The 25,862-nt window shown below is 36.1% G+C and overlaps 1 protein-coding gene across 4 annotated transcripts in view; it reads right to left on the reverse strand.

The window, feature by feature from the left end:
• The window catches only part of RASSF6 (Ras association (RalGDS/AF-6) domain family member 6), a 48,744-nt gene that overhangs the window by 7,269 nt on the left and 15,613 nt on the right, over window positions 1-25,862 (reverse strand). For 2 of the 4 annotated variants that reach the window (XM_011927148.1, XM_011927149.1), the window contains exons 3-8: window positions 19,788-19,866; window positions 13,375-13,517; window positions 7,744-7,838; window positions 5,258-5,442; window positions 2,234-2,335; window positions 1,862-1,913 (exon numbers count right to left, since the gene is read on the reverse strand). In XM_011927148.1, coding sequence (XP_011782538.1) covers window positions 1,862-1,913; window positions 2,234-2,335; window positions 5,258-5,442; window positions 7,744-7,838; window positions 13,375-13,517; window positions 19,788-19,866 — 656 coding nt within the window. The remainder of the gene's footprint in view (window positions 1-1,861; window positions 1,914-2,233; window positions 2,336-5,257; window positions 5,443-7,743; window positions 7,839-13,374; window positions 13,518-19,787; window positions 19,867-25,862) is intronic. The other 2 variants (XM_011927150.1, XM_011927151.1) reach the window with 2 other exon arrangements.

Here is a 25,862-nt window from a genome sequence, read left to right on the forward strand (position 1 = left end):
TTTGTATTTTTAGTAGAGACGGGGTTTTACCATGTTAGTCAGGCTGGTCTCAAACTCCTGACCTCAAATGATCCGCCTACCTCAACCTGCCAAAGTGCTGGGATTAAAGGCGTGAGCCACCGTGCCCACCACTCCCCTTGTCATCCTCTCATCTGCATCTCCCCAATCCCCCACCAGGTAATCTATCTCAATGGTTTTGTATTTATCACTCCATACCTTTCTCCCTGGTCATATAACCACATATACCACATATTTAAATGGGAGCTTGTAACTGTTTGTTAAAAAATGGGATCTTTTATATATACTTTTAGACATCTTGCATTTTTCACTTAAAATATATTATGGAGTTCCCTCCATTCTATTGGCATAAATCTAACTCATTCCATTCAATGGCAGCGTAATAATCACTTATTTAATCATTTCCCTAGTATGAGTAACTTTGTCTTTAGCTTTTTGTCCTCATAAACAGCCCTGCACATAAATCTGTAGGCACTAGGGCTTACATTTTTGCGGGATAGATTCTCACAAGTGGAATGGTCAAGTTAAAGGACATATATACTGTAAATTTTAATAACTCTTGCAAGAATAATTTCCAAAAAAGAGAAAGTCATATTTTCACAAGTGTTGCATAAAAATATCTTTTTACCCCGATGCATGTCAGCCACAGGTAGAATCATTTTAAAGCACTTTGCCAATCTGAGAAGTGCAAGATAATATTACAGTGTGGCTTGAGCTTGCATTTCCTTAGCTACTTGCATTTCACTGAGTTTAAGACTTTTCTGAAACTATTTAACTGGTTATTATAGCTTTTTCTTTGAATTGTATTTTCATGCTTTTTTTCTATTTTTGTTGGATTGTTTGTCTTTTTGTTACCATTTTGTAGGAAATTATTGGCATTATAGTTATTAATCTTCAGAGTACATTGATGATGTTCTTTGTAATCTACTATTTTTATCTTTTAAATTGTTACACAGTCCAATATTGCTACCATTTATTTTATATCTTTTGGTTTTCTTTCTTTCCTAAACAAAGAGAATATGAATATATACGTGCCCTTAGAATTTTCCAAGAAATAGATCTTATCTTTAAGCTTTCTATTTATAAGAACTTTAATTTCATATATGTTTGGAGATACAGCTTCCATTTTCTTAAGGTTGTTCTGGCATCAAAATGTATTATTTTATTCTAATAAATTTATGGCTCAAACATTCTGACACTTAAATTATAGCATGAGTTGTTTTCTACAAATTGACATAAAATTTTTCATTTGTGAAGTTTTAAAAACTTTAATTTCAGTATCACTTTAAGTTTTCTCTAATCTCTCTACCATGCTCCTAGCATCCCACTTATAGTGCCTTTCCAAAGTTCTACTTCTAACTTTTTACCCCCTATCACAAAGTTCTGAATATGCATCTCTACTGAGGAAGAGATAGCACTCCCCAATGTGTCAGACCCTGTGCTAAAAAAGAGGCAATATCAATGTCAGAGAGAACAGGTATGCAATCATGACTCCTCTAAGAGTGACACTCAGAAAGGAAAGCCAAAAAGAAAGTTAAAGAGATGAGCAAAGACAAAAGTGCATAACAATTCCCGAGGGTTCTGATCTCCATTCAGATAATTTAATGTCTGGCCAACAAGCAAACTGTTTCACATAATAAACCCTTCAGGGATACCTTATTCTTGTTATCTTTCTTTAAAATTGTGGACTATAGATAGTGTTCTAAAGACTACGCCTTCCTTTCCTCCTGCCCATTCCTCCCCTTTCTCCACAGAAGGAGGTAAACTGCTCTTCTGCCTTCCCTCTGGGCAGCAAACTGTAACACTCTAGAGTAAGGTATAAAGTGTGATCAAGCTTTCTTACCTCCTGTTGCAAAAATAACGTGAAGAGCAAAATCCTGGGGACGATTTTCAATCTGTCAATGGAAAAAATGAACAAATATAAATTCTTTGTTGTTATATGATGTTTTCTAACCCGACCAGACCCAAATCATGTCTGTTTTCTCTCTTCCATTTTTCACTTTTAGACATAAAATCTTCTCTGCTCTTATGGGAATTACATAATTTCTCAAGGGATAGTTACTAAAAGGTGTTATACACAGGAAAGAATCTTTCAGTATTCAACATACAATTTAGATTTACACGTTCATAGATCTTTTTCAGAAGAGTGGATTTATGTGTTTACAGTTGAATTACATATAATATGTTTATAGCTCAGTTAAGTGATAATGGTTACCTTAAATTTTTGGAGAAGTTGCTTTATTACTTCTTCAGTTCTCATGTTACTGTTTACTCTGACCTTAGTTTCTGATCCAAAGGCTGGAATGAAAATTGATGTCTAGAAAAAGAATTGTCATATGAGTCTTTAAAATTATATTATATTAAGGGTAGTCAATATCTTGAACATAGTCTTCTTATAGGGTAAAAAATAATCCAAGGTTATCCATTTAAAATTTTTGTTTTCTTTTTGTTTGTTTGCATTTCTTTGTTATTTTTGAATATTATGTGTTCTTTTAAGCAGCTTTATATTGTTTCTAGAGTAAATTAGGTAAAACACCATTTGAGGATGCTTATAACATTTTCACTGGACAATTACACCCCTCTTTAGTGCAGTTTAAGATTTCAAAATAAGTAAGAAAGAATGTCACCAGATATGTATTTAAAAATGGAAAGAGATATTAAGGAAGGATTTATTTCCATATATTTTATTTATATGCATAATCTCTAAGTATTCCAAGGTGGTGGGTTCAGCAGACGTGGAGATGGGTGGGTTTTGGGGTGGCTCAGTGGAATGTTAAAAAGTAAGTCTTATATTGAGAGATTTGAGAGATCAGCAAATTAGCATCAAAGTATACAAACACACAGGTATATAACATCCACACATGTAACACACACACGGCATTTGTGTGAGTAAAAATATAGATATGTAAATAAGTTTTCTGAGAAGATGTATAGAGAATGTCTAGGATACATTTTTATAAGTATGAGAAAATTCATTATTTGTAGACATTTTAGAGCATTGATAAGTTATTCTGTGACATTTACGATTTCTATGGAGCCCTGAAAAACCACATGTTCATCCCACACTAAATTGAGAATATGTTGTACATGTGGTTTGATGCTGTTTATGTGAAGAAGCTTCATGCAGTATGACAATAACATAGATTACCATTCAGGAGACCTAGATTTTAGTGCCCACTAACTGCCCACGAACTTCAACTTTGTCAACTCACTTAACATCTTTATTGACTCACTTAACATATATTTGATAAATGACTTCATTTATAAAATGAGAGTAAGACTAAATAATCTCTAAGAGTCATTCTAAAATGTCAACATATAGTGAATTTGTTTTTCAGAGCAATATTTTAAATCCACAGTCTTTATATCAGTTGTGTTGGCCAAAACATATAATGAAACCTGTTATCATTTAGTATTGCATGGATAGAAATATACTACTGGTGAAGTTATATTCACCATAACTAATCTCCAGATAAGACAATCTAAGCCTTTAATATGTGCATTATTTATAGCTTAACACTATTGGCGTTAACAAGGGGCTTCATAGTATAAAAACTTATCTTACGACACACAACAACTTAAGAAATATATCCACTACAATTCCTATATGTCCGTCACCATGTAATTATTGATAGAATGCTTTGCTTTTTCTTTTTTGTTTGTATTGCTTTCCGCTAGTTATTAAATTACAGTGAATGACATTTGGGTAAAATATCTATAGTCCCAGCTTGAGTTCATTCAATCAACAGCAACAACATAAGCTGATGTAAACTGAGTTCTTCTTGTGTGCTAGGTACTATTCTTATGTTTAACTTACCTCATTTCATTCCATCCAATCAACAACTTTGTAAAGTAAGAAGAATGAAGGAACTAAGACCAAGAGTTTGAGAAGCTTTTAAACTTGCTCAGCAAGAATGTAAAACCAGGCTGTCAAACTCCAGGGTCCAATCATTTTACCACCATTCTGTGCTGCCAACCTAGTGTCAATTTCATTTTCAGCACAAGTGATCCAATCTGAAAGTCACTTGCTTGGAGCAATGTGGCTTTCCTTCTTCAACACAAATTACCCCACAAGATAATGACATATAACACAATTTCTGAGAAGAGGGAACCAAGACAATTGGTAGCTGCCTCTCTGTGGGGGACTATCGATGCTACTTTATACCTATGAGGATGATTCTGGAACCCTAAAATTCTGATATGAATAAAGAATTGAGAAGAGAGGTTTCTCCCCAGAAGGCTCCAAAGACACACTGATTGATACCTCTCAAGAGTAGAAGAAGAAGAAATAAAGTAGAAATCCTTACAGGAAAAAGCCTACAAAGCAATGAGTTCCTATTTCTTCTTAAAGGCCTCAGAAGATACCTGGCACAGTGTGAATGCTAAGTATTTATGAGATGGAGTGATGAATGATTGCTAAGGCACATCACATGAAAAATATTTGAGTTCTGGAAAAAATGATGATATATTTCCTACCTTCAGCAGAATGTAATGTCTTACAAGCACTATGGAAAGGCACATATAAATTTAACACATATTAAATAAAAAAGCAGAATGTGAATTGTATCTAAACTACAACTACACTTACATAAAAAGGGTATGTGTATAGGTAAAAGACCTGGAACATGGCAACATGAGAAGTTCGATTTATTGGAATACATTGGCCTGTGGCTTTTTGCTTTTATTTAAATGCTCATGTTCAAATGTCCTTTGATCCAACCTCTTTGTGGCACTTACATTATTCCTATATTGTTGTTGGTATGTTGGTTTCCCTGTTCAGTCCCTGAGCTTCATGCTGGCTGAGACATCAGTTGCCTCATCTGCATGTTTTTAATGCTTGGCAGAGTATCTGCCACTTAGATAGAGTTCATCCATCATGGTGGTTAAAAGCTTGTGTTCTGGAGTCAAAGCTAGGTTCAGGTTGAGAGTTATTACTTAAAAGTAGCATAATCTAAGACAAATTGCTTAATCTCCATGACCCTAATTAGCTTATATGTCAAGTAGAGAAAATAATGGTACCTATTTCATAGGATTGTTTTAGTGATTAATAGGATTATTCAGTAAAAATCTATTTAAAACACATTTACTTTAATACCTAGCACATAGAGAGTGCCCCCAAAACGTTAGATATGCTACTATTATTATTATGACTTTGAATTGTGAATTGAATTGAGTGGTATTGTTAGTGAAACAGGGAACCTTATTTTATATTACATTAATGGAATTGTAACCCACTTACTTCATGGTTATAGAAGTGTCCATTAATAGAGGCTCTATTTTTCTGTCTTTCTTTTCTGTCCATCATCAGAGGCTTCATCCTTTTTCTCACCAGGGCTGCTTCACTCATGGTTCTATAGAGCATTGGGGAGTCTGGTTCATCCTCTGCATGTGACTTCAGGGTGTTGCTGTGATAAGATAAATAGTCTGGGGAGAATAGATTATAAGCTCATATCATTTAGCTGCCTATCTCCTAGCATCCTGAGTGGATTTGTGTATGCTTTCATAATTTTAGGAATATTGCTATTTTCTGGCTGTGCAAAAGCATTATAGTCCACTGCTTAGCCTCATATTTACTTATTAAATGTTGCCTGAGACTGACTCAGCAAATTCTGCCAGTATTTCATAGAAAATTCTTATGTCTTATTCTTATGTTTCATAAGAAATGATCACAATGATCATGTTTGGTGTTTGGGCGTTCCTTTGTTCTTAATTTATTGGGGAGTGAATTTTATGGCATTTCAGAATGTTAGAGCTGGAATAAACCCGATACTTTGTCAGGTTTGATCTCTTATAGGTAAGAAAAAGTACAGTGAGTTGAAGTGGCTTTCCTATGGACATAGTACTCATAAATGATAGAATCAGGTCTGGATCCTTATTATATGTTGGCCTGAGTTCATTGGAGCTTTCCCTAAAAAATAAACACTGGGCCTTAGTTTTCCTATAAAACTACAGAAAGCTCTTTGAGAAGTCATTTATATGGTATGTGGAGCACTGAAAGATTTTGTTCCCATCTTTTATAAAAGCAAAAGGAATGGTATGGTTTGGACTAGTCCTACTATTTGTAATATATCACAAAGGTAATTCACATTATATTCTTTTTAGAACATTCCAGAAGTATGGCATGAATGACTTTTTCACTTAGTTGCCCACTATCCTATTATTCCTTCTCATCGAGTCAAGTATATTTAACAATGATTCATGATTTATCAGTCAAAATTTGGTTATTGAATTATTACAATTTTTATAGCAGATTTTAGAGTATAAAATTATAGTGTAGTTTGAACAGCTCTAGTATCTATTGAGTAGGCAGAAGGTGTTTAAATGGAATTGAATGGAGCTACAATGTGTTACTAGCCTAAGATGCAGAAGATTCAAACCTGCCTTCTGCCCCTCTTTCTGCTTGTATCCAGTTGATAGAGCCTTTTTCAATTTCCTCTACTATGCATATTCATATGTAAGAATAAGGCCATTAGGTGGCATTTGTGTTTTATTTTACTTTAGGATTTTAAATAATTTTCTATTGTAATTAGAACATCATCAAATAGGCATGAGATATTTCTTCCTTCTCCAGCACTGCTGTTTAAAATACAAATAGATTTTTATGATGTCTTTGATGCCAAGATACTGGGATTTCCTTGGGTTTAATATATATTTTTAAAAGGATAATTGGAAGGGCCCATATTTAACAAGATGTAAAGATCCCCTGGGATAAAGATAAGGGAACCCTGGAAAGAACATCATGTTTGTCATAGGATCTGGGTTCTTGTGTAGTAACAGAGGAGGTGAAACTGAGAATGATTTGAAAAAAGAAAAAGAAAACAAACATTTCAAGTTGCTGGTAGGCTTGTGAAGTTAATGCTAGTAAGATACTCTTGTTCACACTGAATCGACTTTGTAAATCACAGCCACATTTCAGGCACATGAACCCTGTCCACCACCCCTCATTCTAGCTTCAGTCATCAGCATCCGCTACTCTTTGAATCTTATGTGTATGTGAGAATTACGTGAAAAAATTCATATAAAATACAAAATATTATGCCTGATACTTAGCAGAGTCTCAACAGATTACAGCTATCAATAGCATTGTTACTACTCTTACATCATCACCATTATGATTACAACTACTAATTTCACACTTCCCTGGAGCTGGCATTTCCCATTGGTTTGCCAAGTTCAGTACGGATCCATTTGATCCTTAAGTATATTTCTCTTTTAAAAAGATCTTTGAAATAACTCCATCAAATATAAAATTGACTCCAGCATATCTGTGTGTTTCTGAGAAGTAATGTTATTGAAATACCTATTAACTAACTAAAACATTCAGCTTCTAAAAAGATACAGAATTAGGTCTGATGGGCTTGGCCTAACATATAAAGCTATTGAGAATAATAAATGACTCCAATCTTTGGGGAAGATATTGAACAATTTTATGAATACACACTTTATTAAAACTATTAGCTCTTTCTATTCTAATAAATCTGAGTGATGTAATATAATTTTTTTAAAAATTGTATTTTATATACAAAAGTAAGGCTCTTAAATGTCATACAAATACTATAGTGACTTAAGTTACTATGTTCCTAAGATATTAAAAATATATATACATATAAAACGAGTTTTTTGTGTAGTAGTATGAAAAAGGTTAGATTTCAGGGAAACATATGGGGTCATACTTTACATTAATTAAAAATTAAGTCTCCCAATCAATAAGATTTTGATACTGACCTTGCTGGGAATTCCTGGTTTCAGACATTGGAATCTGGGTCCTGTCCAGCTCACTAATACGATAGAGATCATCAAATTCCCCCCAGCGTGTCATTCTAAAAAGTAATAAATCTTGTCTGTAACATCAGTTCCATCCATATTGAAGCCTATGATGGTTTCCAGATTTACAATATTAATATAGTAATACTGTGGGACTCTGTAGGTGGATATATCATCCAAAGTTATAACAATTTTATGATACTATTAAAATTATATTCATACCAAAGTGGTCAACATATGTTTTAAATACTTCCTGTACTTTTACAGAGCTATCTTCTTGACATAATAATTCAGTTACATACTGAAACACAAGATATATAGATTCTGTAAAACATATGTCCAAATTGAATTAGTAAAAACCAAGATGATCAATTGTTATAAAGATATTTCACAATACTCTTAGGAGAGTTTAGGTATAAAAGTGGTCTTTATATATCCTGTCAATATGTATTGTACCTTTTGCATTCAAAACATTGTTAGGTAGAGTGGCTCTAAAATAATAAAATGTGGTGCCTATCTTCTAAGGCACTTGACTACCATGAAGAATGCAGTTTACAAAGAAGGAAAATATATGAGTTTTTGCCAGAAAATTATGATTTCATAAAGAAACTAACAATTTTAAGTGCATTCTAATGCTCAGAATAAATAAAACCTGACAAATATTTATTTTTACAGCAGGTCAAAACTCAATTTTATTTTATTTATCTGGTCTTAAGTTTCTTATCCTCTCTGTGCCTGTGTCCTCATCTGTAAAATGAAAATGATGATAGTATGAGGTAGGATAGGGTTGTTCTGAGGATTAAAAGAGTGAATTTGTATAAAACTATTGAAACAGTGCCCTGAAAATAGTAAGCATTCAATATAGATTAACAATAATTATAATTATCCTCATCTCCATTGTTATCATCATTATCATCATCATCATTATCATCAGCATCAGCATCTGTATCCATTTCATTCCTGATGGGCCGGGAACCATTAGAAACCCAAGGTGTTCCTGGATCTCTCTAGGCAAATGGATGCTATTACCTAAGAATCTCTTCAATAATGTCTGTTTTCCTTATGACTAAAATATATTCCACTTATAGGGAATTTGCAGCATTGACTCCACCCAAATTTCATTGGTGGCAACAAAAAATATTTATTAAAACTAATGGTAGTGAATATGAAAAAAATCACCCCTTATCCTCTTTACTTTTGGATTCTTTTGGAGCCTGTTTTATGGCTACTATATCATTTGAGTCTTACAATAGCCTTATGAGGTAGAGAAGGTAATCCTAATATATTTGTTAATTTTCCAGCAAGCTGTACGGTCCAGAATACAGCCAATCAAAACAAAAGTCATAAAGTCCAACTATAGGTAGTAACTTTAACCCGAAGGAAAACTACCAGGTCCTGACTCAGAATCTAATTAGTCTTATGGCAGGTAAAATAATCCATTTCCCCCAATGTACAGCAGCTGAATAATCAGAAAGTGGCAGACATAATTATCATAGAAGGAGGGTTAGGAATGGAAAAGTCAATACCAATGAAAACCAGAAACTAAAAATGCAAAGTAACCTGATGCTGTTTCATAGGGCTAAAGATAAGAATCCTTAGGATGCTAGTCAAATTCTTGGTGACCCTGGCAGACGTGACAGCTTAGTGTTGTCGCACAAATATAGGAAGCCAAAAGTGGTCCAATATATTCCATGTTTGGCCCCTCATTTTTTCCTATCATCTACAGCAGAAAACACCAGTTTTCAGCTCTGGATTGTGTAATTTGAAGCATCACCCCATCCAACTGTGCACATGACTACGCTTCAGGGCAGTTATCCAGAGTTTTCAAGAGAAAACTGGTTGGCACTTTATGTAATATCAAATAGTTTAACTTGCCCAAACATGGGACTTCTGTTGCTCTGACTAAAGTTCAGGGTGTATATCATTTGCAAATTTAAACTGTGGGGAGGTTTTCTAAGGAGTTTAAAAATAAAAAAGGAGGTAGAAATTTGATAGACAAATAGAATGTGGTCACTTCCCTACCCATATTGTAAGAAAAAAAACACCACTGACGTTATTCAAATGTACACCTGTCCAGTTTGTGCTCTTTATGTTATTCTGTCATGACTCATCCAATATATGCAAAAGCTGAGTTTGGAAAGATATTAAAAACAGAAGTGAAAAATAGTGTAAGCAAATACAACCTTAACAAGGGTGTTCTTTTCTTTTGGAGTCTTATGAAAGATTTCCAAAATGCTTGTGCCACATATGAGAGATCAAAGTACTGTCCATAGAATTGTTTCCATAAAGAATAACAAGTGGTCAGAGCTCAAATAAACTGATTTTTGAAAAGCTTCTTCACTCCAATTAAGCTGATGCTTCCTCTGTGTGACTCGTTTTAAACACAATTAAAACAAACTAACGTGACAAGACCAATGATTCTGTCAAACAGTGAACTGAAAGACACAAGATTAGAGCCCTTCCTGCAGCTGAAGTTCCATGTCATTTACCGCATGTTTACTCACTGCAGATATAAAATCTGTCATCCTGCAAGAGCAGAGGTGTAAGTTTTGCCCAGAGATGCCCAATATGGGAAAAAGAAAACAGGAGAAGTTTAAGAGTAAGAAAATAGTCAATTTCTTTTCACAATTAAAGGCTGAGCATTTAAATGCATGTTACCTTAAAAGAGACAACCAGAGGGAGGGTGTCTAGAATTGGATTGAAAAAACAAAAATGATACCTTAGGTGGCTACGCACCCCATCAATGAACCAGAAACCAGAGAAAACCCATTTCAAATTGTGCTGTGCCTTCCTGCTTGAGTGTTCAGCTGGCTCCCAGAAAGTACTCTTGGCTAATTAATGACAACCAAATCTAATCTGGCTCTTGTGTGCGTGTGGCTCTGTATGTATGTAAAAGGAATGGGATATTTTTCTGCCAAATGTTCTACAGTTAGTCTTGTTACTGGAAAAGGACAAGCCGGTGAAGGTTTCTAGGTAATTTTTCTCAATTTTAAACAAAAGAGCCAATTCCTGTTTGCTTCACAGCAATTTACTATAATAAACAATGCAAAATGTAAATGGATCCTATAGCAGGTGTATCATGAGGATATTATTTTAGAACCTGTGGCTGTCTATGGAGAGGCATATTACCTTGTAGACCTGGGCTCTTGAAACTCATCCAAAAATTCAGAATTACTAGGAACAAATGTTTTAAATTTGAGAAGTTAAAGCATATCTTGGTTAATAATAATAATAATAATATATTATGTATTTCAAAAGAGTTAAAGGACAGAATTTTTTATGTTCTCTATTCTAAAAAAGATAAATATTTGAGATGACAGATATGTTAATTAGCCTGGTTTGTTCATTCTACAATGTACATATGCATAAAAACATGTTGTATCCCATAAATTTATAGAATTATTTGTTAAACATAAAATAAAACTTAAAACATATCTTGGTAAAGCCATATAAAATAATGATGGTTTAAGGTGATACTACAATTACCTTACTTCATCTCTCTGACATTTTCCTTTAATGTTTGATATTTATTACATTTTCATAAATTAAAAAATTAAAATGCACCAAATAGATGTGACTCCTCAGAGAACTTTGCAACGAAGTCTTAGGTCATATGAAGTATGGTAGTAGTTAATTTTGTAAATTCCTATCTTGTACAGTTTTCTGAAAGCAGAACCCATGAGTAATTTTTCCTTTTAAATGATGCTCCTTGTCATTTAGAGTCATCAGCCTCATCAGTCATCAGGTACCTGGAGTGAGAACTGTGGGGCTCTCTCAGGCTGCCTGAGGCTACTGCCTCCCTTCTGTTCTTCCGTAGGCACTGAGCCCTAAGCTCATTGGCAATCCTTAGCTTGGATGGGAGACAAGAGATAGATAGAGGGACCAAGTAGTCACAACAAAACAGAGGTAATTTAACCACAGGCTTCTGGGGATTTTGCTCTATACTATGTTTTGAATCTCCTCTTTGTGTCAGGGACACAGTTGGGCACTGGGATGAATAAAGCAAATAAAGCAAAGATGAATAAAGCACATTCCCTACCACCGAGAAGCTTGCATTATAGACAAGGAGATAAGTATACAAAAATACTATTGACTGCATGTGTGTTAAGTGGTATGGAAAAGTTTTCAGTGAACCTGGTATAGACTGAGGGGTCAGAAATGGCTTTCTGGAGAGCATGTTACCTCATCTGTGTCTTAAAGGATTGGTGGAAGAGAGTCGGGCGAATGAATGTGGAGCAGCAGGTGAACTTCTAGGCAGACTCAGGAAAATTAGAAATTGCATGAAATGTGTAGGGAATTACAAAACATTCAGCTGGTGGTAGCATAATTTTTGAGAAATATTGGCACTGTGAAAATCATAGTCTGGCTTAAATATTTTTTTCCAAAGGAAAAGCAGACTTCTGTCAAGGTAACAACTAATTTTTCTTAGTTGTGGCCAAATATCACATTGGACAAATTGTCCTGGCAGCTCCTTCTCCATTGCCTCCTCTGATAGAATGCCTGCTCATCTAACAATGAATGGGAGGATGAATGTTATGAAGAGAAGACTTGGTATCTCAATATATATACACAGTGGGTTGAGCTGGAGAGGTAAGGACTAAAAAGCAAGAAGGGATGGAAAAAAAGGATGAAAGGAACCTTTATATAGGTATGTTTCTTGCTGATAATATTTATTAATGTTTTTAAAACTTGTAAAGGGGTAAGGAAAAAATCAGCCCAACCTGGATATCCAAGGGACACTTGCATAAACCCACACAGCGGACTGTTTTGTGCATTTATTTAACTTCAAATGCATTTCAGGATGCTCTGTTGAACAGGATTGGGACAATCAGATGGAGCATCATTAAGTTTCCCTGGTAGAAAGCACGATGAGCCCTTTGTTCCAAGGAAATAAGACATTTAGGTTTTATCTTCTTATTTTGGAGACCAGGCCAGGGTAAATCAAATTCTGCCTTTACATTTTGTCTTTTCCAATGAAGGAATGCAGTCTCCAGTAAAGAAGTAACAGAGCAGAGGAGTTGAGACCACAGGCTGTGGAGCACAGACAGAAGTAAGGCCTAGTCCAGTTCTGCCACATCGTAACTGGGGATCTTGCACAAATTAGCTAATCTTGAAGAGCCCTGGTTTCTGAACACCAGCTTCATTGAGTTGCTGGGAATTTTTTTTTTTTTTTTTTTTGAGACAAAGTCTCACTCTATCACCCAGGCTGAGGTGCAATGGCGCGATCTTGGCCCACTGCAACGTTCGCCTCCCGGATTAAAGCGATTCTCCTGCCTCAGCCTCCCAAGTAGCTGAGATTACAGGTGGCTGCCACCATGCCCAGCTAATTTTTGTATTTTTAGTGGAGATTGGGTTTCACCATGTTGGCCAGGCTGGTCTCGAACTCCTGACCTCAGGTAATCCACCTGCCTCGGCCTCCCAAAGTGCTGGGATTACAGGGGTGAGCCACTGTGCCTGGCCGTTGCTGGGAAATTAAATGAGATTGTGTATAATCAGTTTCACACAAGCCTAAGTTTCCCTCCTTAAGAATGCACACAATAAAACTAGATATGACGATTATCTGAGTAATTAAAAACATGAAAGATAGCTTACCCTTTGCTGGAGAAGACATCCGATGACTTCATACTAGTAAAAGAAGAGAATGGCTTCTCATCTTGTATTTTTAGCTGTATAGGTCGTTTTACTCCCCAGAAAATGTCCAGCATTCCTTCAACAATTAGTTTGCCATCTTCTGTCTAAGGAAGAAATGAATAATCCCCCAATTAGTTTTGTATTATTTATAGACGGTAAATGTTTTAACTGAAGATGTAGAAATTAAGTGTGTAAGAAACTTAATAGGTTAAAAATAAATCCCAGGGTTATGATTTGACTTTCCAATTTATCTACAAAGTAATTCTATTTTTAAAACTTTCTTTTATTTTTGAAAACAGCTATACCCAGCAAAGTGAGTAAATCATAATGGCAATGGCATGTCCACCAGAGGGCACAGTATGTCAAAATGCTTTCTGAACTCTATGATTTCTTCAATTAAGTGGAATTTTAATTCTCTAATTTTGTTTAATTTAAAATCAAAGTAGATTTAAAAATTATACTGAACTAGAAATTAGAAAAAAAAGCTATTTAAATATTTAGCAGCTATTTCCTCGTTGCTGAACAGAAAAATATTTAACTCACAAAGTTACGCAAAACAAGTAAAATAATACGTGTGAAAACACGCTGTAAAAATTCAAAACATTATAGATATATTTTGCAAAACAATAGCATTTGAAGAATTTCTTTAAAATTAGAAATATAACAAAAGAAGGAGACAAGCTTAACATTATGAATTTTGTGGAAACTTTTAAATTAAAGTATAAATCATCATTATGTATACGGAAGTCCTTTTCCAATGTTAAAGTAATGTTTTCTATTATAGAAACTTTGGAAAATATAGAAACTAACAAAAGTCATATGCCAGCCACCCAATACCTATTTTAATATTCATTAACTATTATTGATATTATGAAGAATCAATTGTTAGACAACATTTAATAACTCAATTCTTATTTGAGAGCATGATGAAAACTCCATACTCTGGAATCAGTCGGACCTGTGCTCAAACCCTGGTTCTGCCACTTCCTAGTTGTGGCCTTGGACAAGTTGTTGGCTACCTTTAAATTTGGACTTTCTCATGTGAAAAACAGATATTCATAGCACCTGGCATTCAATAGGTGCTCTATATTACTGTTTGTTATTTCTTTGGCTGATAAACTTGCTTTAGAATCACTCCTGAAACAAAGTTTTACACTTCTTCCACTTGTGACTTTACATTTCAGATTACTAAGAGGTCAGGTTACCAATCTGTTGTTTTCAACAATCAAACACAATTTATTCCTTGAAATGACTGTATATGATATAGATTATATAGTTAATGGTGGATAGCATTCTTTTTTTTTTTTTTGGTTAAATCAATGAACACATGAATATTTTATTAACATGGTCTGTAAATATAAGAAAGAGAAAAAGTCCTGAGATGCTCCTTTCCGGTATATTTTTGTGCAAGCATGAACATTTTCAAACATTTATTTATTTTTTAATCCATGTTAATTCCATTTATTTTCTACTTTTATTTTTATTTTATTATACTTTAAGTTCTAGGGTACATGTGCACAACGTGCAGGTTTGTTACATATGTATACATGTGCCATGTTGGTGTGCTGCACCCCTTAACTCGTCGTTTACATCAGGTATATCTCCTAATGCTATCCCTCCCCCTACCCCCCTCCCCAAAATATGCCCCTGTGTGTGATGTTTCCCTTCCTGTGTCCAAGTGATCTCATTGTTCAATTCCCACCTATTGGGAGAACATGCGGTGTTTGGTTTTCTGTTCTTGCGATAGTTTGCTGAGAATGATGGTTTCCAACTGCATCCATGTCCCTACAAAGGACATGAACTCATCCTTTTTTATGGCTGCATAGTATTCCATAATGTATATGTGCCACATTTTCTTAATCCAGTCTGTCACTGGTGGACATTTGGGTTGATTCCAAGTCTTTGCTGTTGTGAATAGTGCTGCAATAAACATATGTGTGCATGTGTCTTTATAGCAGCATGATTTATAATCCTTTGGGTATATGCCCAGTAATGGGATGGCTGGGTCAAATGGTATTTCTAGTTCTAGATCCTTGAGGAATCACCACACTGTTTTCCACAATGGTTGAACTAGTTTACAGTCCCACCAACAGCGTAAAACTGTTCCTATTTCTCCACATCCTCTCCAGCACCGTTGCTTCCTGACTTTTTAATGATTGCCATTCTAACTGGTGTGAGGTGGTATCTCATTGTGGTCTTGATTTGCGTTTCTCATAGCATTCTTTCTCTGCCTAACTCGAACTCAATTAAGCCTTTATATCAAAAACTCATAGAATCTCTGAAAATAAAAAAAAACACTACTCTGCTGAGGTTGTTAATTCTTCATTGCTATATCTCCAGCTTTTAAAATGGTGTCTGGTACATGCTAGACACTCAATAACTATTTAATTAATTGATTAATTAATTAATTGAATAAATAAATTAATTTATTCATTAAAGATGAATAAAGTCACATATTGTCATCCAAGTACTGCCCCTTTTAAACAGTGTCAGAAGATTTGAAAAATTCTGAATTATGGCTTTATTGATCAGTGTGTTAAGATTGAAAAGTCTTGTAGCCTCACCATATACTTCATTTCATACAGTTATAAAAAATCATATAAAACATGAACCTATTTTAAAAAATTAAATAACTTTTTTTTTGTTTTTTTGAGACAGAGTCTCACTCTGTCGCCCAGGCTGGAGTACAGTGGTGTGATCTTGGCTTACTGCAATCCCCACCTCCTCGGTTCAGGTGATTCTCCTGTCTCAGCTTCCCGAGTAGCTGGGATAACAGGCATGCACCACCATGGCTGGATAATTTTTGTATGTTTTTTCAGTAGAGACAGGGTTTTGCTATGTTGACCAGAGTGGTCTCGAATTCCTGACCTCAGGTGATCCGCTGACCTTGGCCTCTCAAAGTGCTGGGATTACAGGCATGAGCCACCACGCCTGACCTAAATAACTTTTGTGTTATAAATGGAGCACTGATGTACAGAATTGGAAAGAATATGCCTCAACTTAAATGTTCATAACACCAGAACTCAAACATTTACCTAAAGGAAACAAACTTAACATCATGAATTTTGTGGAAACTCTTGAATTAAAGTATAAATAATCATTTTCCTAGTTTTAATTTTTTCCTAAATGTTATATTTTTATAATTGTGTATATGAAAGATTTAAGATACAGGACACTGTTGAAATAACTTAAAATTAGGCCCACTTCTTTACAAAGGGATTAGTTATTTCATTCAGCATATTATTGAATTTGGGAAAGTAATTGAAATACCCAACTGAACTAAATCATTCAAGTTTAATAGGAAAGGCCAGAGTGCTTTGTAAATTTCCTTCTGTCCAAACTGTAGATTTAAGCCAAATCATGGTCACCTAAAGTCCATGCTGTGCCATGAAATTAAATCAGGAGTAGAAAATTCTAATCTCCCCTTTGGCCAGGAAGATATTGTGAATATGTAAAGTGAACCCCATCAGAATATAAGGCTGAGTGAAGAGACCTATGGAGAATGAAGCACTGAAATTAAATAAAAAGAAAAAAAGTAAACATAAGGCCACTTTGTACAGTAACCTGCCAGTGGCACTCCTAAAAATGCTTTTGAAGAAATAAAGAGCATTCAAATAGCAAGAGAGGAAGTCAAACTTTCCCTGTTTGCAGATGACATAATCTTATATCAAGAAAACCCCATCATTCCAGCCCAAAAGCTTCTTAAGCTCATAAGCAACTTCAGCAAAGTCTCAGGATACAAAATCGAAGTGCAAAAATTGCCAGCATTCCTATATACCAACAACAGTCAAACCGAGAGCCAAATTCCAAACAAACTCCCACAGAAAGAATAAAATACCTAGGAATACAGCTAACAAGGGAAGTGAAAGACATTTACAAAGATAACTGTAAGTCACTGCTCAAAGAAATCAGAGATGACACAAACAAATGGAAAATCATTCCATGCTCATGGGTAGGAAGAATCAATATTGTTAAGATGGCAATATTGCCCAAAGCAATTTACAGATTCAATGCTATTCCCATTAAACCACCATTGACATCCTTCACAGAACTAGAAAAAACTATTTTAAAATTCATATGAATCCAAAACAGACTGAACAGCCAAGGCAATCTTAAGCAAAAGAACAAAGCTGGAGGCATCACACTACTTGACTTCAAAGTATACTACTGGGCTACAGTAACCAAAACAGCATGGTGCTGGTACAAGAACAGACACACAGACTGATGGAACAGAATGGAGAACCCAGAAATGAGACTGCATATCTACAAATATCTGATCTTCAACAAATATGACAAAAACAAGCAGAGGGGAAAGGATTCCCTAGTCAATAAATGGTGCTGGGATAACTGACTGGCCATATATAGAAAATTGAAACTGGACCCCTTCTTTACACCATATTCAAAAATTAACTCAGGATGGACTAATGATCTAAATGTAAAACCTAAAACTATAAAAACACTCGACGATAACTAGGTAATACCATCCAGGACATATGCATGGGCAAAGATTTCATGATGAAGATGCCAAAAGCAATTGCAATGAAACTAAAAATTGGCAAATGAGATCTAATTAAACTAAAGAGCTCTGTACAGCAAAAGAAACTATCAACAGAGTAAACAGACAATCTACAGAATGGGAGAATATTTTTGCAAATTATGCATCTGACAAAGATCTAATACTCAGCATCTACAAGGAACTTAGACAAATTTACAAGGAAAAAAACCAAACAACCCCATTAAAATGTGGGTAAAGGGCATGAGCAAGCACTTCTTAAAAGAAGACATATATGTGACGAGCAATCATATGAGAAAGTTCTACATAACTGATCATTAGAAAAATGCAAATCAAAACCACAGTGAGATACCATCTTACACCAGTCAGAATGGCTATTATTAAAAAGTCAAAAAACAACAGATGCTGGTGAGGTTGTGGAGAAAAAGGAACCCTTATACACTGCTGGTGGGAGTGTAAATTAGTTTAATCATTGAGGAAGACAGTGTGTTGATTCCTCAAAGACCTAAAGACAGAAATACCATTTGACCCAGCAATGGAGAATAAATCATTTTATTATAAAGACATATGCAATCATATGTTCATTGCAGCACTATTTATAGTAACAAAGACATGGAATCAACCTAAATGCCCATCAGTGATAGACTGGATAAAGAGAACGTGATATATGTGCACCATGGAATACCATGCAGCCGTAGAAAAGAACAAGATCATGTCCTTTGTAGGGATGGAGCTAGAGGCCATCATTCTTAGCAAACTGATGCAGATAGAGAAAACCTAATACTGTATGCTTTCACTTATAAGTGGGAGCTAAATGATAAGAACACATGGACACATAGAGGGGAACTACAGACACTGAGGCTTATCAGAGGGTGGAATTTGGGAGGAGGGATGGGACCAGGAAAAATAACTAATGGGTATTAGGCTCAATAGCTGGGTGATGAAATAATCTGTACAGCAAACCACCATGACACATGTTTACCTACGTAACAAACTTGCACTTGTACCCCTGAACTTAAAAGTTGGAAAAATGGGGGGCCGGGCGCGGTGGCTCAAGCCTGTAATCCCAGCACTTTGGGAGGCCGAGACGGGCGGATCACGAGGTTAGGAGATCCAGACCATCCTGGCTAACACGGTGAAACCCCGTCTCTACTAAAAAATACAAAAAACTAGCCGGGCGAGGTGGCGGGGGCCTGTAGTCCCAGCTACTCCGGAGGCTGAGGCAGGAGAATGGCGTAAACCCGGGAGGCGGAGCTTGCAGTGAGCTGAGATCCGGCCACTGCACTCCAGCCCGGGCGACAGAGCGAGACTCCGTCTCAAAAAAAAAAAAAAAAAAAAAAAGTTGGAAAAATGCTTTCTAGCTTCAGGACTTTCCTGAATATTTCTTTAATATTTCAAAATTTTTATTATTTTGATATAGTGCACATCTATTGGAATCTAATGCATTCATTTTAAAACCCAGATCAAATTTTACATTACAGATGCATCATAATTTGTTTGAATAATCCCTAATTGATAGGGACATCTTCAAATTTTCTCCATTACAAATGACATCACAATGAGTATCTTTCTATATACATTCTGATGCATTTGTAAGAAAGTATTGTGATAGATTTTCAGTGGAAATGCTGTTAAAATATTCATATTCTATTTTTAAAATAGAAAGAAAATATGTCATTAAAATTTTAAAATGCTTTTCTATCTCAAAAATGCATAGAAAGTCACAAGTGTTCCAAGCCCATGTCTAAAAGAATCATAATCAAGTTAAACTTTCACCTGTTTCTTCCAGAATTGTGTGTGTGTGTGTGTGTGTGTGTGTGTGAGTGAATAAAACTGGATTGCCTTACTTCAGTGGGCTTACCTCTCCATATAAAATCTGCAAATTTTTCTGGTTCTCGTAAAAAATGTTATAGGTCTTCAATAAAGAATTAAGTTGTTCCCTAAAAATAAAAATAAAAAAAATTAGAATCAGTCTTAGGGTTTTTAACAGTAAAAGGTGATAATAGTACTTTCATAAAGGTATGAGATAGAAAGAAATAGTTTAATGGAATCTTTATTGTTCTGTCACTTTAACTTAACATAAGTCATTGGAAGTGGAAGCATTCTTAAAATATCAGCAAATGTTGGAGGTGCTAATTCATAAGTAAATAACCAAAGGTAGGAAAATGAAGACAAAAATGGTGAGAACAGTGTTCTGTAGCAGGAGGCAGCCACAAAATAGGAATTCGGTTTCATATTCCTTTGTGTATTTCAACATTTATAATCAACCTAAATTAAGCGCTGGTATGTGACTCATACCGTCTCTCTACATACTACTCCCTCCTGTGTGCCCAGGGCATGGGATGGGACACTAGTGCCCCAACTCTCCAAATCTGTGTTACCTTGTGTAAGCCACTTAGTATCCCTGAATTTCCACAGCTGTGAAATGAAGGTGATTTGCCCTATTTGCCAGGGCTGTTTAGACCATTAAAAGCAACCACACAAGTCAAAGATCCCAGGAGGCTGGGTGAAGCAAAAGTGAGCAAAGGCTCATTGTTGCTGTGGCAGGGGCACTCCTCTCCTGGCCTGCCCCCACACAGCTGGCAATGGCAGGCTTTGGCAAGGAAAGCCTGTAGGGGAGGAGCCCTCTTCCTTCCCGCCCCTTCCAGCTGGGTATCAAGATGTGAGACCATATGTGCTGGTGAGTGACTCAGCACTTTCTTGCCTGGAAACTCCTCCCTGTGTCTCCCACTGGGAACACAGCTATGGTAAGGAATGCTTCTGACTTATCTCACCCTCTGTGGCAGGTGGGCCCTGGCAGTGGGAACACTGGCTCTTACCACACCTCTATTCTATCTTTCTCTCAGTGTCTCCGCATCTTGAGATGCTCTTCTTGAGATGATCATTGTTTCTCACCTGGATTATTGCAGCAGCCTCCTAAAAGCCTCCCTGTATCTGCTGTTTACTCTCAACAGCAGAAACCGTTTTAATGCAAACTTGACCATCTCTCCTCTTTGCTCAGAACTCTTCAATGTCTTCTTGTTTTTCAGATTAAAAGCCAACATCCTTACAATGGCTTAAAAGGCTGGATGCAACTGGTCTTCTGTTACCTCTTTCATCTCATTTCCTCCCACCCTTCCCTCACTCCATGCAACCACCAGCCTCCCTAGTGTTCCTTGGCCCCTCCAGACACACTCCCATCTTGGGGCCTCTGCACTTGCTGATCCCTCTGCCCAGAAAGATCTTCCCCCAAACTTTCACCTTGCCAGCTCATTCATCTTCTTTAATTATTTAATCAAAAGTTATCTTCTCAAGAAGTCCTTCCTGATCACCCAGTCTAAAAGTTCACCTTCTCCCAGCATTTCGTATCTTGATTTTCTCCTTTGCCCCTGTCCCTGAGTCACCTTCAATATAGTTTACTTATTTCCTTATGTTCTGTCTCCTCCATTGAATGTAGCTCCAACAGGTCAGGGGTATGTATACATTTTGTTCACACTGTATCCTGTGCCTGGAAGAGTACTTGGTACATAGCAGGAACCTGACAAATTCTGGTTGATTAAAATTATCAGGAAATTCTCATTTCCTAAACAACAATAAACAAGGGAAGAAAAGCTTTCTCACATAAGCAGTTTCATATATATTAAAAAAAAAGACCCAACAAGCCGTGATATTAAAATTCCAAGTATTTAGAATGCTAAAATCCCTTTGATCCTCAATATCTGTCACTGTCTCATAAGAAAATGAGAAGGCAGGAAGTTTGGTCCACTTTATTCACTCCTGTGTTCCCGGTTCTCGGAGCAGAAACTTGCTCACAGTAGGCTCTTCTTCAATAAATACTGAATATTGAATAACAGAATTTATATATACTGATGATTACATGTTTGAAATCACGTAAACATACATGTTACTATCGGCTTTTTCTCATTTGTAATTTTCAAGGTGTGCATTCCCAAGGATCAATACACTCCACACAATTGATTCTCCTGAAGTCCTCCATACGGTTGGTCCATTTCCCAAATGGATTACTTTAAATTTTTAATGTTAATGAACACGTCTCTTCTAAACACCAGTAGTCACACTGATTTTGTTCTCCTGGGATCATTGTCATAGAATATTTCCTAAAAATCATACTACTGGCTGAGAACACGAACATGATTTATAGCACTTATTGTTTAGTGCCAGAACACTGTTAAGAAATTTCACCATAAAGAAATTTTATGGTAAAGAAATTTCAGGGACACTTGGGATGCAACTCCTGATATGTTGAGCTGTGAGAGTTGATATGAAAGCAAATGGAGGCTTACAAAATCTTATTCCCTCAACTTCTGCTTCTGATAAAAGTACATCATATAGTAGAGTATGAGCAGCCTTCAAAGTGTTTACCTCAGGATCATGTGCAGTTGGAAAATGTTTCTGAACTTGAATAGAGACTGACTAAATCCTCAACTGAAATAAGTCTCCAAATGACATAAGGAGTTGGCAAACATAAGAAGTGGTCCCAGGCTGCCCATTTTTGTAAATAAAGTTATATTGGAATATCACCACACTAATTTGTCTGCTCATTGTCTGTGGCTGTTTTTCTGTTATAACTGCAGAGTTGAGTAGTTGTAACAGAAACCATATGACCTACGAAGCCTGAAACATTTATAATCTGGCTCTTTGCAAAGAAACTCTTCCAATCTGTAATCCACTGTGTAAAAGAGTGTAGCTGGATACCATAGAAGTCTTCCGTATTTTTCTCATCATGAGCATAATGAGCATAATCTTTTTGATTATTAATTGGACTTTGAAAGATTTTGGAGTGTTGAAGATTAGAGCTCAGTAAACTAAAGTATTGGAATAAAAGTAGGTAAATTAGTGATGCAATACAAAGCAAGGAATTAGAAAAGAAAATTTAGAAGTTGCCTGAACAAACTATAGCAATGGTGAATGCTGTCCAGACATTTCTTTTAGTTGTGTGTACCTTACCAGAGACACTTTTGAAGATGATTAGTTTATGTACCTGATGAAACAATATGTCTAATATAACCTTGAAAATAAAATGTATGTCTGTAACATTCTAATTTAACTTGGCATTAGGGGAACAACACGGTGAAGAATTACTGTTAAGTTGATCATCTGTGTCTATTCACATTACACCACCCCATAGAAGGTCATTTATTCAACATGACACAGTTGCTGTGTGAGCACAGTCAAGAGGCCTCAGTCATGCTCAGAGGGTGGGTGAGAGCTTTAAGGAACAGATGTTGCCTACGGTGAACCTTGGTGGCTGAGAATTAAACAGGAAAAGAAGAATGTAAAGAGTTTACCTGGCAAAGAAATAACACGAACAAGGACATGTAGCTATTTCTATAGTTTGCAGAAAAAACTCAAGAGTTGGGATTCCAAGAATACAACATGTTAAATGGGAAATGCTGAGCAATGAATGAGCCCCGTGAACCATTTTAAGAATCTTGGAATTCACTTTGCAGGCAATGGGCAGCTATTGAAGATTCTAGGCAGGGGAAAGACATGATGATACACTAAGGATCACTAGGTAGAATGTGGAAGATAGATATCAGTACGAGACAAGATAGAGGCAGCAAGATGAGTGAGATCACTGCAACACTAGTGCGGTAGAGGTGCAGAAATGAGGCTGATGTTCCTTGGAAAGGTGAACAAATGTCCCATGTCTGTGGAAGGTTCTGAAGTCCAGAAGAGACCTGTAATAATTACAGGCATTGTATGGTTTAGAAGACTCAAAGGCAATCATTAAAGTGTTATCTGGGCAGTCCCTACTCAATAAGAGGAGCACTGATTTAATATACACTGTGGCCTCTCAGTGGCAATTTTAACAGATTTTTTTAGGGTCCACCTAAGTGTTACATATGGACTCCCTCAAAAAGAATGTGTGCACCTTCCCCCCTCAAACCCATAAAAGTTCACCTTCCAGCATGATCAGACTGCTTAGCATAGACTGTTTGATGGTCTTTAAAATACTTTCAAATGGGCGATAAGAAAATGATTCTCTGTCCAGTTTTCCAGTTTACAAGTCTGTGATGTCCAAGGCACACCCAAGAAACAGACCCAAGTTTCTCACATTTTTATATGTGAGGTGGAAACAAATTGATTTTCTAGGAAAAGGCCTTGGTTTTTGGAACATGAAACATGGTATCACAATAGTAACAAGGGTGTTTTTAAACATCATCAAACACTATATAATACAGATGGTGTTTTCACTAAACTGAAGAAAACCAAACTTCCATATAAACTGGACTTCTAGGTAAATGGACATGTAAATTATAAGTTTCTCCAGGATAGAAGTTGGCACCCTGCCACAAGCAGTGTGGAGAGAGAATCCTGGTATAAGCTGATGAATACCCAGGATTCTTCATCATGGCCCTGGAAGAGAGGTAGCCAGGGAGAGACTGACCTTGGTGGGAGGCAGATCAGCGGGAGGGATGCTGAGGGGATCCCAGGGTCCTGTTCCTTTAAGGCTCCAGCTTGGTTTTATGAGTAATAGTGGACCCAGAGTTTACTGTAAAATGCTCTAGTGTACTTTGTACTTTGTGGCCTGTATTGCAGCTGCTCAGCAGACGGGAATTACCCTTATTCTGATGTTTGCCATGAATAATATACTTTGTAAGAAATGAGTTCCTCAATCTTATCGGGTGTTTGGCTGGCTGGAAGAAACAATTTTTATTTAACTTTATAAAACTGTAATATACATGAATGTGGGACAGGATTATGGGCGGAAGTGAATTATGTCTCATATCCATAGATAGAGTGGATGTCAAATATTAGTTGTACCAGGATATTTTTTTCTCTTGTTTTAATAATGACTTACAGCATAATTAAGTGGCAATCTTAGTCCTTCCCTAAAAATCAAAGAACCGTGTCATACTCTTTACAAAGTGATTCTTACAGTTTGAACCCACTAAGGACAAAGCATAAATATTGTCATACACTGTCACCCTACACAAACTTGAAAGACTTCCGTGTGATACAAATGAACCTCAGGGGAAAATACACTCAACAAAGCTGCCAAAGTCATATTTAGCCCTTGGCTGTGCTTCCTGAGTTTGTGTTACTTCTGCTTCTTGGAGACTTGCTGAAAAATGTTCATGGTTCCAATTAGGCAGCCACTGAGCTGCTTAGTGACAATAGCATTAAGAACAACATTCCATCCCAGCACTTAAGGAGGCTGAGGTGGGCGGATCATGAGATCAGGAGATCGAGACCATCCTGGCTAACACGGTGAAACCCTGTCTCTACTAAAAAATAGAAAAAATTAGCTGGATGTGGTGGTGAGCGCCTATAGTCCCAGTTACTCAAGAGGCTGAGGAAGGAGAAGTGCATGAACCCCGGGAGGTGGAGTTTGGAGTTAGCCTATATCTCGCCACTGCACTCCAGCCTGGGTGACGGAGCAAGACTCTGTCTCAAAAAAAAAAAAAAAAAAAAAAAAAAAATTAGAATAACATTCCACTGTGTGTGTTGCCATGTTTAAGAGCAGGAACCAGAAACATTTGAAATAGACTTCAGCAGGTGAAAAACTGAGGCAGAAAAGGATAATGCTAATTAGTTCTCTTGCACAGGCTTTCTTTTTCCCCATTGATTTTGTTCACGATATTAAATTATAGCAGTGAGGCTATGTAACAATTTCATATGTCAGGTTAAAAAAGCTGAATTTAGAAATTTATATTTTTATGTTTTAGAATTTATAAAATTTTAGAATGTTATATTTTTATAAAATAACTATGAAATATTAAAGTTAAACATATTAAACATTACATTAAGTATGTAAAGGTAACAAATTGATTATTTGCTGGGAATTAAGGTTGTGATTTTTATTTCCTATGTTATAATTCTATACACCTGATAAATTCTTTTCTTTCTTTCTTTCTTTCTTTCTTTCTTTCTTTCTTTCTTTCTTTCTTTCTTTCTTTCTTTCTTTCTTTCTTTCTTTCCTTCCTTCCTT

The sequence above is a fragment of the Colobus angolensis genome, unplaced genomic scaffold (assembly GCF_000951035.1).
Source record: "Colobus angolensis palliatus isolate OR3802 unplaced genomic scaffold, Cang.pa_1.0 Scaffold70, whole genome shotgun sequence".
Taxonomy (NCBI): Eukaryota; Metazoa; Chordata; class Mammalia; order Primates; family Cercopithecidae; genus Colobus; species Colobus angolensis.